This window comes from Rhynchophorus ferrugineus, unplaced genomic scaffold (genome assembly GCF_030347505.1).
Source record: "Rhynchophorus ferrugineus isolate W39M unplaced genomic scaffold, kcgeb_rfMv2 rfM7, whole genome shotgun sequence".
NCBI lineage: Eukaryota > Metazoa > Arthropoda > Insecta > Coleoptera > Curculionidae > Rhynchophorus > Rhynchophorus ferrugineus.
In genome coordinates this window covers 2,015,854-2,035,931 of record NW_027472586.1, presented here as the reverse complement: position 1 = coordinate 2,035,931, position 20,078 = coordinate 2,015,854, and the positions used below count along the sequence as shown (strand labels likewise).

General features: G+C 32.4%; 1 protein-coding gene across 4 annotated transcripts in view; it reads right to left on the bottom strand.

Moving 5' to 3' along the window:
- LOC143200137 (uncharacterized) overlaps positions 1-20,078 on the bottom strand; it is a 66,008-nt gene that overhangs the window by 21,388 nt on the left and 24,542 nt on the right. Inside the window, exon 1 of one of the 4 annotated variants that reach the window (XM_076410511.1) lies at positions 6,276-6,426. The exons of the other annotated variants lie outside the window; for them this stretch is intronic. Coding sequence (XP_076266626.1) covers positions 6,276-6,311 — 36 coding nt within the window. The 5' untranslated portion in view covers positions 6,312-6,426. Of the gene's footprint in view, positions 1-6,275; positions 6,427-20,078 lie in introns of those variants that run through there. 4 annotated transcript variants of the gene reach the window in all.

Below are 20,078 nucleotides of genomic sequence, written 5' to 3'. Positions count from 1 at the left end.
TGAATAATAAAAAACTAATTTTGCCAAAAAAATTATTAGTGAAGGAATTTCTATTGAAAGTCGGTGAAAATGACGGTTATGTTGAACAATGATTGAAATTAGTAAGTATTATATATAGTACTGATCATCTGACGTGATTGGAAAGTGACTGAAGCACGAGACTGAGAAAAAATCACTCCGCCGTATCATCTCCGGAGAAAAATCGATTCCGACTCTGTCCATTTGCCGTGTACCAGTGAAAGCACTGGGTTTTTTTTCAACCGATCAATGAACAACGGCGTTTGCAAATAGAAATTTATACGTTTGGCAAACGGCCAAAACGCTATTAACTGCAGATATAAATGCAACAGGGGCAGCGGCAGCCGCGCAAAATGCCAATCCATCGATGGTAGAAAGGAATACCAGAGCGGGAGTCTGATCTAAATAAAAACAATCTAATTAAAATCGGTGTATATGTTTAATATTCTTGTTGGTGCGTAGTTAATTGTCTCGTACGACATAAATATTCATTCAATGTTGAACTATTTATCATTGAAACAGTTGATTTATATGAGTTTTTCATCAGCAAAATGGTTCACCATAAGCGGAAACAAGTGGTAATATAACTTCTAAATCTAGGTATATGTCTAGGAGGACTCATCGGCTCTATCTTAGTCTCTAGTGTAATAATGTCTATGTGTTAACGCTGCTTTTCTCTACTACATGCACCTCACTAGCTCTACACTACACAATATCAAATGGTTTGATTCATTTGAATCTGTGTTCTATTCTGGTGTTATCCAAGAGTTGTATTTTTCGTTAGTAACATAAGAATAGAGTCTGTCTGATTCTCCTTGCAATTCTGTTGCTCTCCAGAGTCGCAGTCCGTATATGAAGTAATCAGTCCTGTAGTATCTGAATGTACCTACAATATTTCTCAGGGCTTTGCTCAGAAAAACTTCCATAAATCAATGACACTTGCTTGTATCATAGCAATCTATTATGTACTGATAATTGTGATTTTCTTCCAATTAGTCAGTACATTTTCCTATATCTCAATTCCAGTTCTTTTTTTCTTCTTTATACGTTCCTTCCAGCGAAGTTTTGCATCAAGATTCATTCCGAGATACTTAGTGTTGTTGCCATATGAAGGAATGAAGGAATTATTTATTGAATTGTTGCTTGTGCAGTTTGATTATTACTTTCTTTTCTTAATTTTTATTTTCCAGGTTTGGCTCCAATTAGTTATATTGTCACTTCTATGTTACAATTTTGGTGCGGTTCTTCTTCACAGTATCACCAGCAAATATAGCCATCGTGATATTTACCATTTGTTATATATCACATGTGTAAAGTAGCTAAAAAAATTGGTCTCAATACACTTCCTTGTGGTACACCTGCTTTAGCTTCTTTTATTGTAGCGTAGGCTTCCTCTTTTGTAACTCTAACTCTAAACTCTAACTGTAATGTGAGATTGCAATAGCTCAATGTGTTACTTCGGTAACATTTTCTGTAGCTTATAAACAAGACCGTTATGCCATATCTTATCCAATGCTTGTGCTACGCCTAAGAATATAGCTGAACATACATTTCTACCTTCATTTCCAATTACATGAGTTATTCTACGCACCTTGTCAATCGTCGAATGCTTGCTAACAAACCCAATCTGACTAATACGGATGAATAAGAATCAAATGAGTCCCTGTAAATATATGTGGCCGAGTGTTATCATCTTTTCCAGTTAAAAGAATTTTAATAGGCGAAAATAAAAAAATTACTAACAATATACTAAATATAATATGGATAATGCTTAATTATATACTTAAATAAAATGTATAGTATATTCAAAGTAATTTTGTGCATACGTTATCTAAATTTGTGACGTCAAAAGTTCGCAATGTTGCCGCATCAACACTGAGTGTTAGTTCAGTATGGCTTTGATATACAGCAAAATTCTAATCTAAATAATAATTTTAACATGATAATACATCTAAAAAATACAATTAATTATACAGCTACAATAGTTTATAGGTTAGAGTTATAACCTCTTATCTCTATTGCTTTCGAGAATTTTGCATACGTCTGACAACCGGCCGACTTTGACAGGCTCATTCCTTTACGTGTTCGCACTAATCAGACAGCATTGTGTCTCTTTTTAACTGGAATAAAATGAGAAGGAAAAATATTGGCTCATTCTAAAAACGAATTTACAAATTGCGGTAGGCAATAGATATTTATAAATAATACAATATAGTTAAATGATTTAATTTGCACTAGGTTTTCCATCCAAATATGGGACGCTTGATTTCAACAATACTATTCTCATACCCATCAACTAGCGGTTGTGCTATCATTATTATAGTATTTCTCACTTGATTTTCTTTAATATTCTACCACATGGCTAGTGTGTCCACAATATTCACTGACTTTAGTTCTATAACATCTCTAGCATTCTTTTTAAAAATAACATTTTAGTCATAGTCACGCAGTACTATCGAAAATAGATTCTGGGGAAATTTAGGTTATTTACCTCGGTTAATTACGAAATATAAGAAAAATAGTCCAAATAAAACCGAAGAGCGCCAAAACGCTCAAACGTCAGAGTGCAGGAATGATGGTTAAGAAATGTTAAGTGACGTCAGTGTTTCGTGACGTTTCGTAAAATTTCCGCTCTTTACTTCCTACTCAAATCTTAGTAATCTTTAATATAAATCAATATTTTAATGGTTCTTTATTATAGTCATCAGGCCTATTGGTGCCTTAGCTAGTACAAGCAAGCGACAAAGAACGATAAGCACAAAAAAACAAAATAATTACGAATAATGTCAACAAGAATCTGGCCATATGTTCGTGTTTTTGCTATGTTATTGCAGATACGCATCGCTTGATTGCACGCTTAAACGATCATATTTAATTTTCATAATTGTATCGTGACGAAATCGTCGATAACGTTATCACCTGACCCACCGTACAGCTGTCAATCATCCGGACTTGTTCAACGGTCCTGAACTGAGATTAGTGATGGCATAAAGAGTCTTGGAAGGCATTTCCAGATCGCACTTATCCTTCCACATTTTAGTGATTTTAAATGCTTGACATAGACTATCATCCATACTTTCTTAACAGGTCAATTGAAAAGTCCCCAGCCTGACGCATAGATGGCGCTACTAGAATTAAATCCATATGTTTTTAGTTAGCCCTAACCTTCAAATGATGCGTGTATAAATTTAACAGCTGTCGGATCATTAGTTTGTGAATTATAGCATTTTAAGTGAAGCAACTGTTGTTATTGTGAAAAAAAATGGATAAAAAGGAATTTCGAATGTTGATAAAATATTGCTTTTTGAAGGGAAAAATACAGTTGAAGCAAAAACTTGGCTTGATGCCGAGTTTCCGGACACTGTCCCAGGAAAATCAACGATCAAGGATTGGTATGCTAAGTTTAGACGTGGTTAAATGAGCACCGAAGACGGTGAACGCAGTAGACGCCCAAAGGAGGTTGTTATCGACGAAAACATTTAAAAAATCCAAAAAATGATTTTGAATGACCGTAAATTGAAACTGAATGAAATAACAGACACTCTAAAGATATCAACTGAACGTGTACATCGTTTCATTCACGAATATTTCGGTATGTGAAAGGTCTGTGCGAAGTGGTGGGTTTCATGTATATAGTTCATGAAGAAATGCACTATGACGACGAAGTTGTCCAAGATTTTGTCTTAAAACATGAAACGTTCAAATTTCAAAGGCACGTACACATTTTTCGCATATTTTTTATCTAAAATAATCAGATATTTGTGTATAATGTTATTGCTGAGCTTGTGTGACGAAAAATGTCGTTCAGTGCAAAAGCCATTTAGTTTGCTTTTTAAGCACTACATATAGTATATAATACTTCCTAGAAACATTGTAGGCAATCGCTTCTATGGTGTTATTGTTGAAGCGTTTAGCTCACAACCGGAGGTCGCGGGTTCGATTCCCGGCGCGGGCGATAGTTTTTGATTTTCTAGTTTAGTTATAGGTTACCTTAGGTGACTAAAAGTGATCAGTTGATTGTAGTTAAAATGATATTGTAAATAGTTAAATAGGTTCAGGTAGGTATTAAGCTAAATTGTGTGTATATAGTAGAATATAAAATACGTGTGATAGATTGGTTAAATAAGGTTTTTGTTTATTTTTATTTAGTTATTATAACGATTATTATGCACATATTTTATTTTAAAACGTTTTTTTATGTTAAAAATCAAAGTTTGATTATTTTTTAATTTTTAGCGAGTTCTTTATTTATTTTTTGAAGTCGGCTAAATTTTTTGGATAAAATTATTTTTTTAAATATATTACACTCCGTATTACTGATATACGGAGAAAACTGAATTGGATTTAATCTCAATCACTTGAATCGTCTGATTCTGTATGATAATTTTCGATCACCAGTGGCTTTTATACCAGTTTTTTTTTAGTGAAAGCATCCACAGATGATTAAGAGCTAATCCCAATTCAAACATGAATGATAACACTGAAGTGCGCACTTAACAACAATTTTTTATATCGAGAGATTTTATGGAACTTTATCAGTTACATAACGGATGATAGATTTTTTGACAAACATCGTAAGAATGTTGTTAATATATTTTTAGTGTGAAAAAATGACGGTGGTTTGGCAATAATACAATCATCGACCTTTTTTTGTACAGATCCGAATAAATTGTAATCAGAAGGAGCTATGTCTGGTGACTACACTGGGTACGGCAGAACTTCCTATTCGAGCTAGAACAGTGTATCCCTCCCAAACTTTCCAGGTCTTTTTTTTAATCAAATTATTATTACATTAAATTGAAATCAATCAGCAAAAATAATGAATGTACTCACAGAATAACTCAATAAAACCAAAAGATAAAATGTTAAAACCGTCGCAATTAGATGTTTATTGATAATTCACGTTTTCATCAAGATATGTCACTGATTAAAATGCATGCAAATACCCAACATTATTTAATTGGTCTTGTCGTATGTAATCATCAAAATCTGACGCGTCCTATGGACTATATTTCTGGATTTTTTATAAGCACATATCAAAAAAAGTTCGACCGTTAGAATCACATATTTTTTGTTGTTGTGCTTCATAAGGGATTCCAGAAAATTTGGAGTCAAAGTCGAGCAACTGTATTGGTTAGCCGGAAAATACTCTCAACTTGACCAATAGTTAAAGAGATTGGTTTATCAGTCAATCACAAAACCAATTTCGACTTACGGTGTGTAAATATGGGGTTGCATTAAAAGATCAAACCAATTAGTAATCTAAAGCACTCAAAACAACGGATCATTAGTTTGTGAATTATAGTATTTTGAGTGAAGCACCTTCTGTTATTGTTAAAAAAATGTATAAAAAGGAATTTCGCGTGTTGATACATTATTGCTTTTTGAAGGGAAAAAATACAGTTGAAGCAAAAACTTGGCGTGATGCCCAGTTTCCGGACACTGTCCCAGGAAAATCAACCATCAATGATTGGTATGCTCAGTTTACACGTGGTAAAAGGAGCATCGAAGACGGTGAACGCAGTGAACGCCCAAAAGAGGTTGTTACCGACGAAAACATTTAAAAAATCCACAAAATGATTTTAAATGACCGTAAATTGAAACTGAATGAAATAGCAGACACTCTAAAGATATCAACTGAACGTGTACATCATATCATTCACGAATATTTGGGCATGAGAAAGCTCTGTGTAAAGTGGGTGCCACGCGAGCTCACTTTTGACCAAAAACAACGACGACTTGACGATTCGGAGCAGAGTTTGATGATGGTTAAGTGTAATAAACCCGAGTTTTTGCCTCGATATGTGACAATAGATGAAACATGGCTCCATCATTTCACTACGAAGTCCAATCGACAGTCATCCGAGTGGACTGCATACGATGAACCCGCTCCAAAGCGTGGGAAAAGTCGGCTGGCAAGGTTATGGCGTCTGTATTTATGGAATAATTTTCATTGACTACCTTGCTGGGAAGAAATTTTCGTCGAATGAAGAGGTGATCGCCGAAACTGAGGCCTATTTTGAAGCAAAGGACAAATCATACTACAAAAATGGTATCGAGTTGGACGGTCGCTATAATCAGTGTATGACCCTTGAAGGGAATTATGTTGAATAAAAAAAACTAATTTTGCCAAAAAAATGTGTTTTACTGTGATAGGTTGGGGACGCTCCAATGGGCCTGTTAAGCATATCTAAGGTAAGATGTAATTAATGAAAAAAAAAGCAAAGTTAGTTATTATATCAGAAAAATAAACTTACGACAACACTTTTCTCAGATTCGGACTGATTCCGCATCTATTTCTATCAGTTTAACAAATTAATTCGCGCGGTAAGTTGAGAAAATATATGACACCGCAAAACTGGACATACGAGACAAGCCGAACAGGTATTTTTCAACCCAGTTTCACCAGGCGCGCGACTTAAAATAATACTCGCTCATGGGGGACACATAATTTCTATTAATAATGCATGTAAGAAAACGCAGTTCTATAATTCGTAGTTTTGTAACGGAAAAAAAAAGCGGCGGCGAAATAATTGCGTTCTACCAGTTCTGTCTCTCTCCCTCTCTCTCCTTTGGGCCGTTCAATGTTTTTTTCGCCGTTTCCAATAAATTTCCCACAGATTTCGTAAGACGTCAATTAAATTGGCTTTTTTTGGTCTAAATAAATATACGTTTTAGACGTAAAAAAAGGAGGTTATAACGTACACCTGCTTCAGAAACTTTGAAGATAAATAAGAAGACGAGAACGACATACTGAATGAGTTGGAATAATCCATTTTCTTTGTCCTTGAATTTAACTTGATTGAACAGGTCAATTGAAAAGTTCCCGGCCTACCATAGTAAAACACGCTTTTTTGGCAAAATTAGTTTTTTTTATTCAACATAATTCCCGTCAAGGGTAATACACTGATTATAGCGACCCGCCAACTTTTCGATACCATTTTTGTAGTACGATTTATCCTCGGCTTCAAAACAGGCATCAGTTGCGGCGATCACCTCTTCATTCAACGAAAATTTCTTCCCGCGAGCTTACTTTTCAGATCTGGGAAGGGGAAATAGTCGCTGGGGACCAGATCTGGAGAATACGGTGGATGAGGAATCAATTCAAAGCCCAATTCATGGATTTTTCCGGCGTTTTCACTGACTTGTGACACGGTCCAATAACGCTATGTAATAGTCGCTGTTTATGATCCGTCCTTTTTCAAGGTAGTCAATGAAAATTATTCCATGGGCATCCATAAATACAGACGCCATAACCTTGCCAGTCGACTGTTGTGTTTTCTCACCCTTTCGAGCGGGTTCATCGTGCGCACTCCAGATGATTGTCGATTGGACTTCGGAGTGAAATGATGGGGCCATGTTTTATCCATTGTCACATATCGATACACATACGCAAAAACTTGGGTTTATTACGCTTGATCACCTTCAAACACTGCTTCGAATCATCAACTCGTCGTGTTCTTTGAGCAAAAAAGTGAGCAAAATACAGACGCCATAACCTTGCCAGCCGACTGTTGCGTTTTCTCACCCTTTCGAGCGGATTCATCGTGTGCACTCCAGATGATCGTCGATTGGACTTCGGAGTGAAATGATGGGGCCATGTTTTATCCATTGTCACATATCGATACACTTACACAAAAAACTCGGGTTTATTACGCTCGATCATCTTCAAACACTGCTCCGAATCATCAACTCGTCGTTGCCTTTGAGCAAAAAAGTGAGCAAAATACAGACGCCATAACCTTGCCAGTCGACTGTTGTAACTGTTGTCAATTTTCACTTGACCTGTTAAACGAATAATTTACAAGAACTATAACTTTGGTTTGTTATTATAATGTTTGCAGTTTAATATATAGTTTGCATTAAAGATATTTATTAAAGCTTCTTCATATTACAGTTTTTATATTATATGTTGAAATATTATTTATTATAGAAATATTATGTTGTGAGTTCAAGATAACTTACGCTATTTATATGACATTCTTCAGATGTACTTATAATTTGCAAGAACTGGCAACGTTAGACTTTTGACACAACGGTAATTAATCATTAATATAATTTGTACCAATTTTTGTTAATAAATGCTGTTTTAGAATAAAAAAATGATGGTAATAGATGTACACCTTCCCTATAGTAGTTCTTGCTTTACCGTTGCAGAAAGAGAAAGAGGGGAAGGCTTAGAGCCTGACTTAATAGCAAATGTGTATCAAGGTGTATAATAAAACTCATTTATTTTCTAAAAATAATATTAAACCGTATATTTTACATAAAAAGAAACTTAATAGGAGCCTTGCAATTTCGACTTTCACTCGCGACAATAAAAAGTCCAACACGTGCTTCACATTCATGTCGCCGCCGGTAATTACCGTTTTTTCTCCCCGGTCCGGGCCGCCCGCGATCGCCGGCCTACCCGCCCGACGGTTCCGAAACTTCTTCTGTTCTCGCCGTCAATAAAACGCCCGCATCTCGGATCTGCACTTTGATCCGTGGATATGTCAAACTGAGCGGGCTGGTAGTGATAATAAACGGTATAATTAGCTAGACCGGAGAATTATTCATGCGTATGAACGGGCTTATTTGTCCGCTCACATTGTAACTAGTCGTAAAACGTTTTAAGAGCATTTTTCTGTTAATTTAACGATATAGAAATGTTATGGAGCGTTGAACTTTGCCTGCAGTCATTTTACTTTCCAAGATTTAATGACAATTTAACGTGTTTTTCTTCGTTCTTTCTTTCGAAACGATATTTATCCATCGATCTGTCGAATTGTCACCGGTTTCACGATCGAATAAGAAAATATTGAATATTGATGAAATGGTGGAGGACCGTTAGTGATTAAAAATAACACGAACCGGTATAAATAATGTTGTCTTCTTTGTTGCTCGTTCGGTATTACAATGTAATTAAAGTCAACAGCAAAAGGGATTATCTTTTTGTTTGTTTTTCGACAGAACACTGATAAATATCTCAATGACTTTCATCTCGTTTCACCATTTTGAATTTTTCATACAATTCTGGTTCAAATATGTTAGTTTGTGACAAAAACTCGTTTGTCTTTAGCTATTTTCATTAGTTCTGTTCCTATAACTTTGGTTCACACATAGATAATCATCTGAAATTATCAGGATTTATGTAAAATTGCCCTATTTCTAAGGTAGTAAGGATATTTTTGTGTATATTTAATTGTTTTATTAGGTATTAATTTATTAATACTTTAGCAAATATTATTATAATATTAATTGTTCTCAGAAACCTCAGAAACAACCTGTAATATAGATAAAGATAACTCTGAACTTTGCCTGCAGTCATTTTACTTTACAAGATTTAAGACAATTTAACGTGTTTTTCTTCGTTATTTCTCTCGAATTGTCGTCGGTTTCACGATGGAATAAGAAAATATATCGATGAAATGGTGGAGGATATTTGGTGAATAAAAATAACACAAACCAAAAATGTTGTTCGATATTACGATGTAATTTATGTCAACAGCAAAGCCGATTATTTTTTTGTTTATTTTCGAGAGAATACTGATAAATATCTCAATGACTTTCATCTCGTTTCACCATTTTGAATGTTTCATACAATTCTGGTTCAAATATGTTAGTTTGTGACAAAAACTCGTTTGTTTTAGCTATTTTCATTAGTTCTGTTCCTATAACTTTGGTTCACACATAGATAATCATCTGAAATTATCAGGATTTATGTAAAATTGCCCTATTTCTAAGGTAGTAAGGATATTTTTGTGTATATTTAATTGTTTTATTAGGTATTAATTTATTAATACTTTAGCAAATATTATTATAATATTAATTGTTCTCAGAAACCTCAGAAACAACCTGTAATATAGATAAAGATAACTCTGAACTTTGCCTGCAGTCATTTTACTTTACAAGATTTAAGACAATTTAACGTGTTTTTCTTCGTTATTTCTCTCGAATTGTCGCCGGTTTCACAATGGAATAAGAAAATATATCGATGAAATGGTGGAGGATATTTGGTGAATAAAAATAACACAAACCAAAAATGTTGTTCGATATTACGATGTAATTTATGTCAACAGCAAAGCCGATTATTTTTTTGTTTATTTTCGAGAGAATACTGATAAATATCTCAATGACTTTCATCTCGTTTCACCATTTTGAATGTTTCATACAATTCTGGTTCAAATATGTTAGTTTGTGACAAAAACTCGTTTGTTTTAGTTATTTTCATTAGTTCTGTTTCTATAACTTTGGTTCAAACATAGATAACCATCTGAAATTGTCAGGATTTATGTAAAATTGCCCTATTTCTAAGGTAGTAAGGATGTTTTTGTGTATATTTAATTGTTTTATTAGGTATTAATTTATTAATATTTTAGCAAATATTATTATAATATTAATTGTTCTCAGAAACCTCAGAAACAACCTGTAATATAGATAAAGATAACTCTGAACTTTGCCTGCAGTCATTTTACTTTACAAGATTTAAGACAATTTAATGTGTTTTTCTTCGTTGTTTCTCTCGAATTGTCGCCGGTTTCACGATCGAATAAGAAAATATATCGATGAAATGGTGGAGGATCTTTGGTGAATAAAAATAACACAAACCAAAAATGTTGTTCGATATTACGATGTAATTTATGTCAACAGCAAAGCCGATTATTTTTTTGTTTATTTTCGAGAGAATACTGATAAATATCTCAATTACTTTCATCTCGTTTCACCATTTTGAATGTTTCATACAATTCTGGTTCAAATATGTTAGTTTGTGACAAAAATTCGTTTGTTTTAGCTATTTTCATTAGTTCTGTTCCTATAACTTTGGTTCAAACATAGATAACCATCTGAAATTGTCAGGATTTATGTAAAATTGCCCTATTTCTAAGGTAGTAAGGATATTTTTGTGTATATTTAATTGTTTTATTAGGTATTAATTTATTAATACTTTAGCAAATATTATTATAATATTAATTGTTCTCAGAAACCTCAGAAACAACCTGTAATATACATAAAGATAACTCTGAACTTTGCCTGCAGTCATTTTACTTTACAAGATTTAAGACAATTTAACGTGTTTTTCTTCGTTATTTCTCTCGAATTGTCGCCGGTTTCACGATCGAATAAGAAAATATATCGATGAAATGGTGGAGGATGTTTGGTGAATAAAAATAACACAAACCAAAAATGTTGTTCGATATTACGATGTAATTTATGTCAACAGCAAAACGGATTATTTTTTTGTTTATTTTCGAGAGAATACTGATAAATAACTCAATGACTTTCATCTCGTTTCACCATTTTGAATTTTTCACACAATTCTGGTTCAAATATGTTAGTTTGTGACAAAAATTCGTTTGTCCTTAGCTATTTTCATTAGTTTTGTTCCTATAACTTTGGTTCACACATAGATAATCATCTGAAGTTGTCAGGATTTATGTAAAATTGCACTATTTCTAAGGTAGTAAGGATGTTTTTCTGTATATTTAATTATTTTATTAGGTATTAATTTATTAATATTTTAGCAAATATTATTATAATATTAATTGTTCTCAGAAACCTCAGAAACAACCTGTAATATAGATAAAGATAACTCTGAACTTTGCCTGCAGTCATTTTACTTTACAAGATTTAAGACAATTTAATGTGTTTTTCTTCGTTCTTTCTCTCGAATTGCGCCGGTTTCACGATAGAATAAGAAAATATATCGAAGAAATGGTGGAGGATGTTTGGTGAATAAAAATAACACAAACCAAAAATGTTGTTCGATATTACGATGTAATTTATGTCAACAGCAAAACGGATTATCTTTTTGTTTGTTTTTCGACAGAACACTGATAAATATCTCAATGACTTTCATCTCGTTTCACCATTTTGAATTTTTCATACAATTTTGGTTCAAATATGTTAGTTTGTGACAAAAATTCGTTTGTCTTTAGCTATTTTCATTAGTTTTGTTCCTATAACTTTGGTTCAAACATAGAAAATCATCTGAAATTATAAGGATTTATGTAAAATTGCCCTATTTCTAAGGTAGTAAGGATGTTTTTCTGTATATTTAATTGTTTTATTAGGTATTAATTTATTAATATTTTAGCAAATAGTTTAATATTAATTGTTCTCAGAAACTTCAGAAACAACCTGTAATATAGACCAAGATAACTCTGAACTTTGTCTGCAGTCATTTTACTTTCCAAGATTTAAGACAATTTAATGTGTTTTTCTTCGTTCTTTCTCTCGAATTGTCGCCGGTTTCACGATAGAATAAGAAAATATATCGATGAAATGGTGGAGGATCTTTGGTGAATAAAAATAACACAAACCAAAAATGTTGTTCGATATTACGATGTAATTTATGTCAACAGCAAAACGGATTATTTTTTTGTTTATTTTCGAGAAAATACTGATAAATAACTCAATGACTTTCATCTCGTTTCACCATTTTGAATTTTTCACACAATTCTGGTTCAAATATGTTAGTTTGTGACAAAAATTCGTTTGTCCTTAGCTATTTTCATTAGTTTTGTTCCTATAACTTTGGTTCAAACACAGATAATCATCTGAAATCGTCAGGATGTATGTAAAATTGCCCTATTTCTAAGGTAGTAAGGATGTTTTTCTGTATATTTAATTATTTTATTAGGTACTAATTTATTAATATTTTAGCAAATAGTTTAATATTAATTGTTGTCAGAAACCTCAGAAAAAAACCTGTAATATAGATAAAGATTAAAATTTTCTTTATCTGTTGTGTGCGATAGTCGCGGGTTCGAACCTTGCTGGGACATGGTCGTAGATTTATGTTTGTGATTGTTTAATATTTGTGATTTTATATTTGAAAATTCGATAAGGAAAATGAAACCAGTCACATCATTACATGTTTTACATTTGCATATATTTATAGCCTAAAATGTTGCTGAAAATTATTCATATATAGATTCAATGTTGCTGAAAATTATTCATATATAGATTCAAAAAATGAAAAATTACAATTTTTAAGCGGGCTTGGATATTTACTTACAATATAAGTAATTTATAAGTGCATAAAATAATTTTTAAATACCTTTTATTTGTATTATTAAAGTCTTATTTATTACTCATATTTCTGTACAAATAATATCAAATGAACTAATATTTGGTTAGTTACTAACACGGCTTATCTTATACTGGGAGTTCATAGCATAACAACACCTCCTTAGGCTAAAAATATGACTTGTTGACATTATCGGTCTATCGAGAAATATATATGACAATGATTGTTAACAGAAAAATGTAATATTATTGACATTTCGCGAATATTTATTATGAACGCTTATAATATCGATATGCTATTTCACAAGCATAAATATTTACATTACCAAGTTTGCGCTATACACTCCTTAATATAAATAAACGATGACGAAAAAATATTAACCGCATCCCCTCGATTTAGCGCCACGCGATTTTCACCATGCTAGTTGGGAAATACCGAGTAAAAATATGTAAAATATCCACAGTTATATTTCCAAAACGACAAAATAAACTGATACCGTCGTAAATTATGGCTAACAAATATTTACATATAACACTAAAATAGAGTAACATCATTTTAAATAAAAAACAGAGCAGATCAGACTCAAAGTCAAGCAATTGGACTGGTTAGCCGGAAGATACTCTCAACTTGACCTAAAATCAAAGAGATTATCTGTCCCTTTATCTTTATTGGAAGCTCAAAATACATGTATTTTTAGGCTCAAATAATGATAATCCATATTAAATTGCTAAAGAATGTATAATTTTAAAGGTATGTGACATTAAAGACTTTACAAAAATTATTAAACTACCATTCGATTCAGCGCAAAATTCTTTATAATCACTGTAATTTTCATTAACCTGTCATTATTTAAACGGAAATCGCAGCAAAACCATTAAAAATAGCAAAAAATCGCAAATTTTCACGACTATATATATGGAAAAAGTGGCAAAAATGTTCACCTCTCCAATCAAGCTGAAACTCTCAAAATATGTGTTCTGAACTGACTAAACCGAAAACCTATTTTAAATTGCTTTAAATTGTATAGTTTTTAAGTTATAGGACATAAACTGCAATCCACTCATTTTTTGAAAATATACTTTTTGTTGAATAACTTAAAAACTAAAGACTATACAAACATTATTAAACTACCACTCGATTCAGCGCAAAATTCTTTATAATCCCTGTAACTTTCATTAACCTGTCATTATTTAAACGGAAATCGCAGCAAAAACATTAAAAATAGCAAAAAATCGCAAATTTTCACGACTATATATATGGAAAAAGTGGCAAAAATGTTCACCTCTCCAATCAAGCTGAAACTCTCAAAATATATGTGTTTTGGACTGACTAAACCGAAAACCTATTTTAAATTGCTTTAAATTGTATAGTTTTTAAGTTATAGGACATAAACTGCAATCCACTCATTTTTTGAAAATATACTTTTTGTTGAATAACTTAAAAACTAAAGACTATACAAAAATTATTAAACTACCATTCGATTCAGCGCAAAATTCTTTATAATCCCTGTAACTTTCATTAACCTGTCATTATTTAAACGGAAATGGCAGCAAAAACATTAAAAATAGCAAAAAATCGCAAATTTTCACGACTATATATATGGAAAAAGTGGCAAAAATGTTCACCTCTCCAATCAAGCTGAAACTCTCAAAATATATGTGTTTTGGACTGACTAAACCGAAAACCTATTTTAAATTGCTTTAAGTTGTATAGTTTTTAAGTTATAGGACATAAACTGCAATCCACTCATTTTTTGAAAATATACTTTTTGTTGAATAACTTAAAAACTAAAGACTATACAAACATTATTAAACTACCACTCGATTCAGCGCAAAATTCTTTATAATCCCTGTAACCTTCATTAACCTGTCATTACTTAAACGGAAATGGCTGCAAAAACATTAAAAATAGCAAAAAATCGCAAATTTTCACGACTATATATATGGAAAAAGTGGCAAAAATGTTCACCTCTCCAATCAAGCTGAAACTCTCAAAATATATGTGTTTTGGACTGACTAAAACGAAAACCTATTTTAAATTGCTTTAAAATGTATAGTTTTTAAGTTATAGGACAATAACTGCAATCCACTCATTTTTTGAAAATATACTTTTTGTTGAATAACTTAAAAACTAAAGACTATACAAACATTATTAAACTACCATTCGATTCAGCGCAAAATTCTTTATAATCCCTGTAACTTTCATTAACCTGTCATTATTTAAACGGAAATCGCAGCAAAAACATTAAAAATAGCAAAAAATCGCAAATTTTCACGACTATATATATGGAAAAAGTGGCAAAAATGTTCACATCTCCAATCAAGCTGAAACTCTCAAAATATATGTGTTTTGGACTGACTAAACCGAAAACCTATTTTAAATTGCTTTAAGTTGTATAGTTTTTAAGTTATAGGACATAAACTGCAATCCACTCATTTTTTGAAAATATACTTTTTGTTGAATAACTTAAAAACTAAAGACTATACAAAAATTATTAAACTACCATTCGATTCAGCGCAAAATTCTTTATAATCCCTGTAACTTTCATTAACCTGTCATTATTTAAACGGAAATGGCTGCAAAAACATTAAAAATAGCAAAAAATCGCAAATTTTCATGACTATATATATGGAAAAAGTGGCAAAAATGTTCACCTCTCCAATCAAGCTGAAACTCTCAAAATATATGTGTTCTGAACTGACTAAACCGAAAACCTATTTTAAATTGCTTTAAATTGTATAGTTTTTAAGTTATAGGACATAAACTGCAATCCACTCATTTTTTGAAAATATACTTTTTGTTGAATAACTTAAAAACTAAAGACTATACAAACATTATTAAACTACCACTCGATTCAGCGCAAAATTCTTTATAATCCCTGTAACTTTCATTAACCTGTCATTACTTAAACGGAAATGGCTGCAAAAACATTAAAAATAGCAAAAAATCGCAAATTTTCACGACTATATATATGGAAAAAGTGGCAAAAATGTTCACCTCTCCAATCAAGCTGAAACTCTCAAAATACATGTGTTCTGAACTGACTAAACCGAAAACCTATTTTAAATTGCTTTAAATTGTATAGTTTTTAAGTTATAGGACATAAACTGCAATCCACTCATTTTTTGAAAATATACTTTTTGTTGAATAACTTAAAAACTAAAGACTATACAAACATTATTAAACTACCACTCGATTCAGCGCAAAATTCTTTATAATCCCTGTAACTTTCATTAACCTGTCATTATTTAAACGGAAATCGCAGCAAAAACATTAAAAATAGCAAAAAATCGCAAATTTTCACGACTATATATATGGAAAAAGTGTCAAAATTTTTCACCTCTCCAATCAAGCTGAAACTCTCAAAATATATGTGTTATATTTTAAATTGCTTTAAATTGTATAGTTTTTAAGTTATAGGACATAAACTGCAATCCACTCATTTTTTGAAAATATACTTTTTGTTGAATAACTTAAAAACTAAAGACTATACAAACATTATTAAACTACCACTCGATTCAGCGCAAAATTCTTTATAATCCCTGTAACTTTCATTAACCTGTCATTATTTAAACGGAAATCGCAGCAAAAACATTAAAAATAGCAAAAAATCGCAAATTTTCACGACTATATATATGGAAAAAGTGTCAAAAATGTTCACCTCTCCAATCAAGCTGAAACTCTCAAAATATATGTGTTTTGAACTGACTAAACCGAAAACCTATTTTAAATTGCTTTAAATTGTATAGTTTTTAAGTTATAGGACATAAACTGCAATCCACTCATTTTTTGAAAATATACTTTTTGTTGAATAACTTAAAAACTAAAGACTATACAAAAATTATTAAACTACCATTCGATTCAGCGCAAAATTCTTTATAATCCCTATAACTTTCATTAACCTGTCATTATTTAAACGGAAATGGCTGCAAAAACATTAAAAATAGCAAAAAATCGCAAATTTTCAAGACTTTTATATGGAAAAAGTGGCAAAAATGTTCACATCTGACTAACTGACTAAACCGAAAACCTATTTTAAATTGCTTTAAAATGTATAGTTTTTAAGTTATAGGACATAAACTGCAATCCACTCATTTTATGAAAAAACATTTTTGTTTAACTCCGAAACCAAAGGTTGTGTAAAAATTATAATACTAACGTTCGATGCAACGTAAAATTATTTATAAATCCTGTAAGTTATGATGCGATTTGCGATTATTTAAACGGATATGGCAGCAAAATAAACCCTTACAGGTTCGCTCTTCGATCATTTACAACCGAAAATAAAGTTAAAATCACTTCTCCAACATACTGCGTCATATCACAATTACATATCGTATTATGGCTTGTTTCCTCTTGTTTATTTCCCATCGATATATATACAACGCGATTCCCTCTCAAGAGGCGAAAAATAAACACGCGCTAATAATAGAAACACCAACGGTTTCCAACAAATCGAAAAATCACAATATACACACCTCGTCCGTCGCTGTTACCACACCAGCAGATGTTAAGTGATCGGGCAGCTAAGCGCACGAAATCACACACCGTTAGAAACTAAACACAATACCGAGCGGCGTCAGGCGCCCAAGCCAAGACACGTGTGCGGCTAAATGGCTAATCGAAATCCAGTAAACCACGCTATAAAAGCGTTTAATGACAATTCTGATGAGGGACTTGGTGGGGACGTGGAACGGATGAGGTAATGAAGGCAGTGAATACGTTACGATTGTTATCAGGCCTATTAAATTACTTTTTAAAAGTTTTTTTAAACTTGAAACTTTATTGGGAAGAACAAGCGAAAAAAGTACAACGTATTTTATTATAGTTGTACCGGAAAATCATTATCGTTTTTTTTTTCGCAAAAAAAACTACATCATTTTCAAGAAAATGCAAAAATATGTTTAATTATATGCATCTTGCCCATCTTTCAGGGAACTTAAGGGGGCCATCCCAAAAAACTTGTTTAGTCATTTTCTAGTACGTGCTGTTCTGCAAGCGCGTGTCTGATTAATGCGAAATGTTGATAGTCGCACGGACCGAGTCCTGGAGAGTACGATAATGACAGGTCAATTGAAAGGTCCCCGGCCTACCATAGTAAAACACATCTTTTTGGCAAAATTAATTTTTTTATTCAACATAATTCCCTTCAAGGGTGATACACTGATTATAGCGACTACGATTTGTCTTTTGCTTCAAAATAGGCCTCAGTTTCGGCGATCACCTCTTCATCCGACGAAAATTTCTTCCCAGCGAGCATTCTTTTGAGATCTGAGAACAGGAAATAGTCGCCGGGGGCCAGATCTGGAGAATACGGTGGATGAGGAAGCAATTCGAATCCCAATTCCCAGCACTTTCTTTTTCTTCGAATGTGGCCGTTTTTCGGCGATTTCGTTCTTCAAACGGTCCAGTAACGCTATGTAATAGTCGCTGTTGATGGTCCTTCCTTTTTAAAGGTAGTCAATGAAAATTATTCCATGCGCATCTCAAAATACAGACCTCATAACCTTGCTAGCCGACTATTGTGTTTTCCCAAGCTTTGGAGGGGGTTCATCGTGTGCAGTCCACTCGGATGACTGTCGATTGGACTTCAGAGTGTAATGATGGAGCCATGTTTCATCTATTGCCACATGTCGACACAAAAACCCGTGTTTATTACGCTTGATCATTTTCAAACACTGCTCCGAATCATCAACTCGTCGTTGGTTTTGGTCAAAAGTGAGCTCGCGCGGCACCCACTTTGCACAGAGCTTTCTCATAGGGTTCACAAAATAAATCCACTTTTCATCACCCGTCACGAGAAATGACTTCCGGTCATGCGTTCGAAGCAGCCTTTTACAGACGATTTTTCGATTTTCCATTTGCCTGGCATTCAATTGATCTGCCACCCATCTTCCCATGTTTTGGATATTCCCATCGATCGGTAATCGTTTCTTGGTTTACATTTATATTATATTATAGATAAGTCTTCATCCAATAACTCTTGCAGTTTCGCATCTTTGTGACGCGAAGGTAAAGCTAATATGTGTAGTTTTCAGACGAATGTGAGTAGAATCAACAGACATATGAATTAAATCATAACACGTAACGAATCACAGCATGCTTATGGTCAGTGAATTCCCTTAGAAAAACCTGTCTCTATTACAAAAAGACATCATCAACAAAATTATGTTAGGTATATTAAAACACTTGAAGAAAATTATAACAATGGGGCAACATAACCATTAAAAAATTTGAGACACCCTGTATTGGGTCTGTTAATTAGTCTCGAAATATTTACAATAGAAATGACGAACCTATGTTACAGGAGGTATTTCCAAAAACTAATAAAATTTTTAATCTAAATAAAAGTCATATCATAAGAAAGATAATAATATTAATATATATATATATATATATATATATATATATATATATATATATATATATATATTATATATAGAAGTATATATTATATATATATACATTCAATTAGCTTCATTTTTAAAGCAATAAGGGTCAACGATGTCTCCAATAGTTTGTTTCACGAAAATACACAGGAATTCAGATGTTAGAACAGTGATTTCGAAACTAAATTCCCACTATTTGCAAAAGTTGATGAGATTTGATCTATACCCCTTTACTATACCTGTATTGAAAGTTATACCAGTTTTATTTAAAAACTATTTATCATAAAAAGTGTCCTCATAGTTTATTTTACAACATAAGAACATTACGATACATGAGCCAAGCACTGTAGTCCTTATAAGAACAGAAAATATACTATAACCAACCAATGTGGGCTGAATACAATTTGAACAAAACTCTGAATATATAAGAAAAAATCCCTAAAAACTATTTCCTTCAAAAATACAATCACGATATACTTTTATGCCCCATTATTCATAAGCGATTTCTAATCCAAGGTTCCTATGAATTCAGTAACTAATTATAAGAAATTATCAGACAATTAACATTGATATCACACTAAATTGTATGTCTATATAAGGCGATATTTCAATCCTAGATAACGACTTGAATTTGTTAACCATACAACAAAGATTATCTT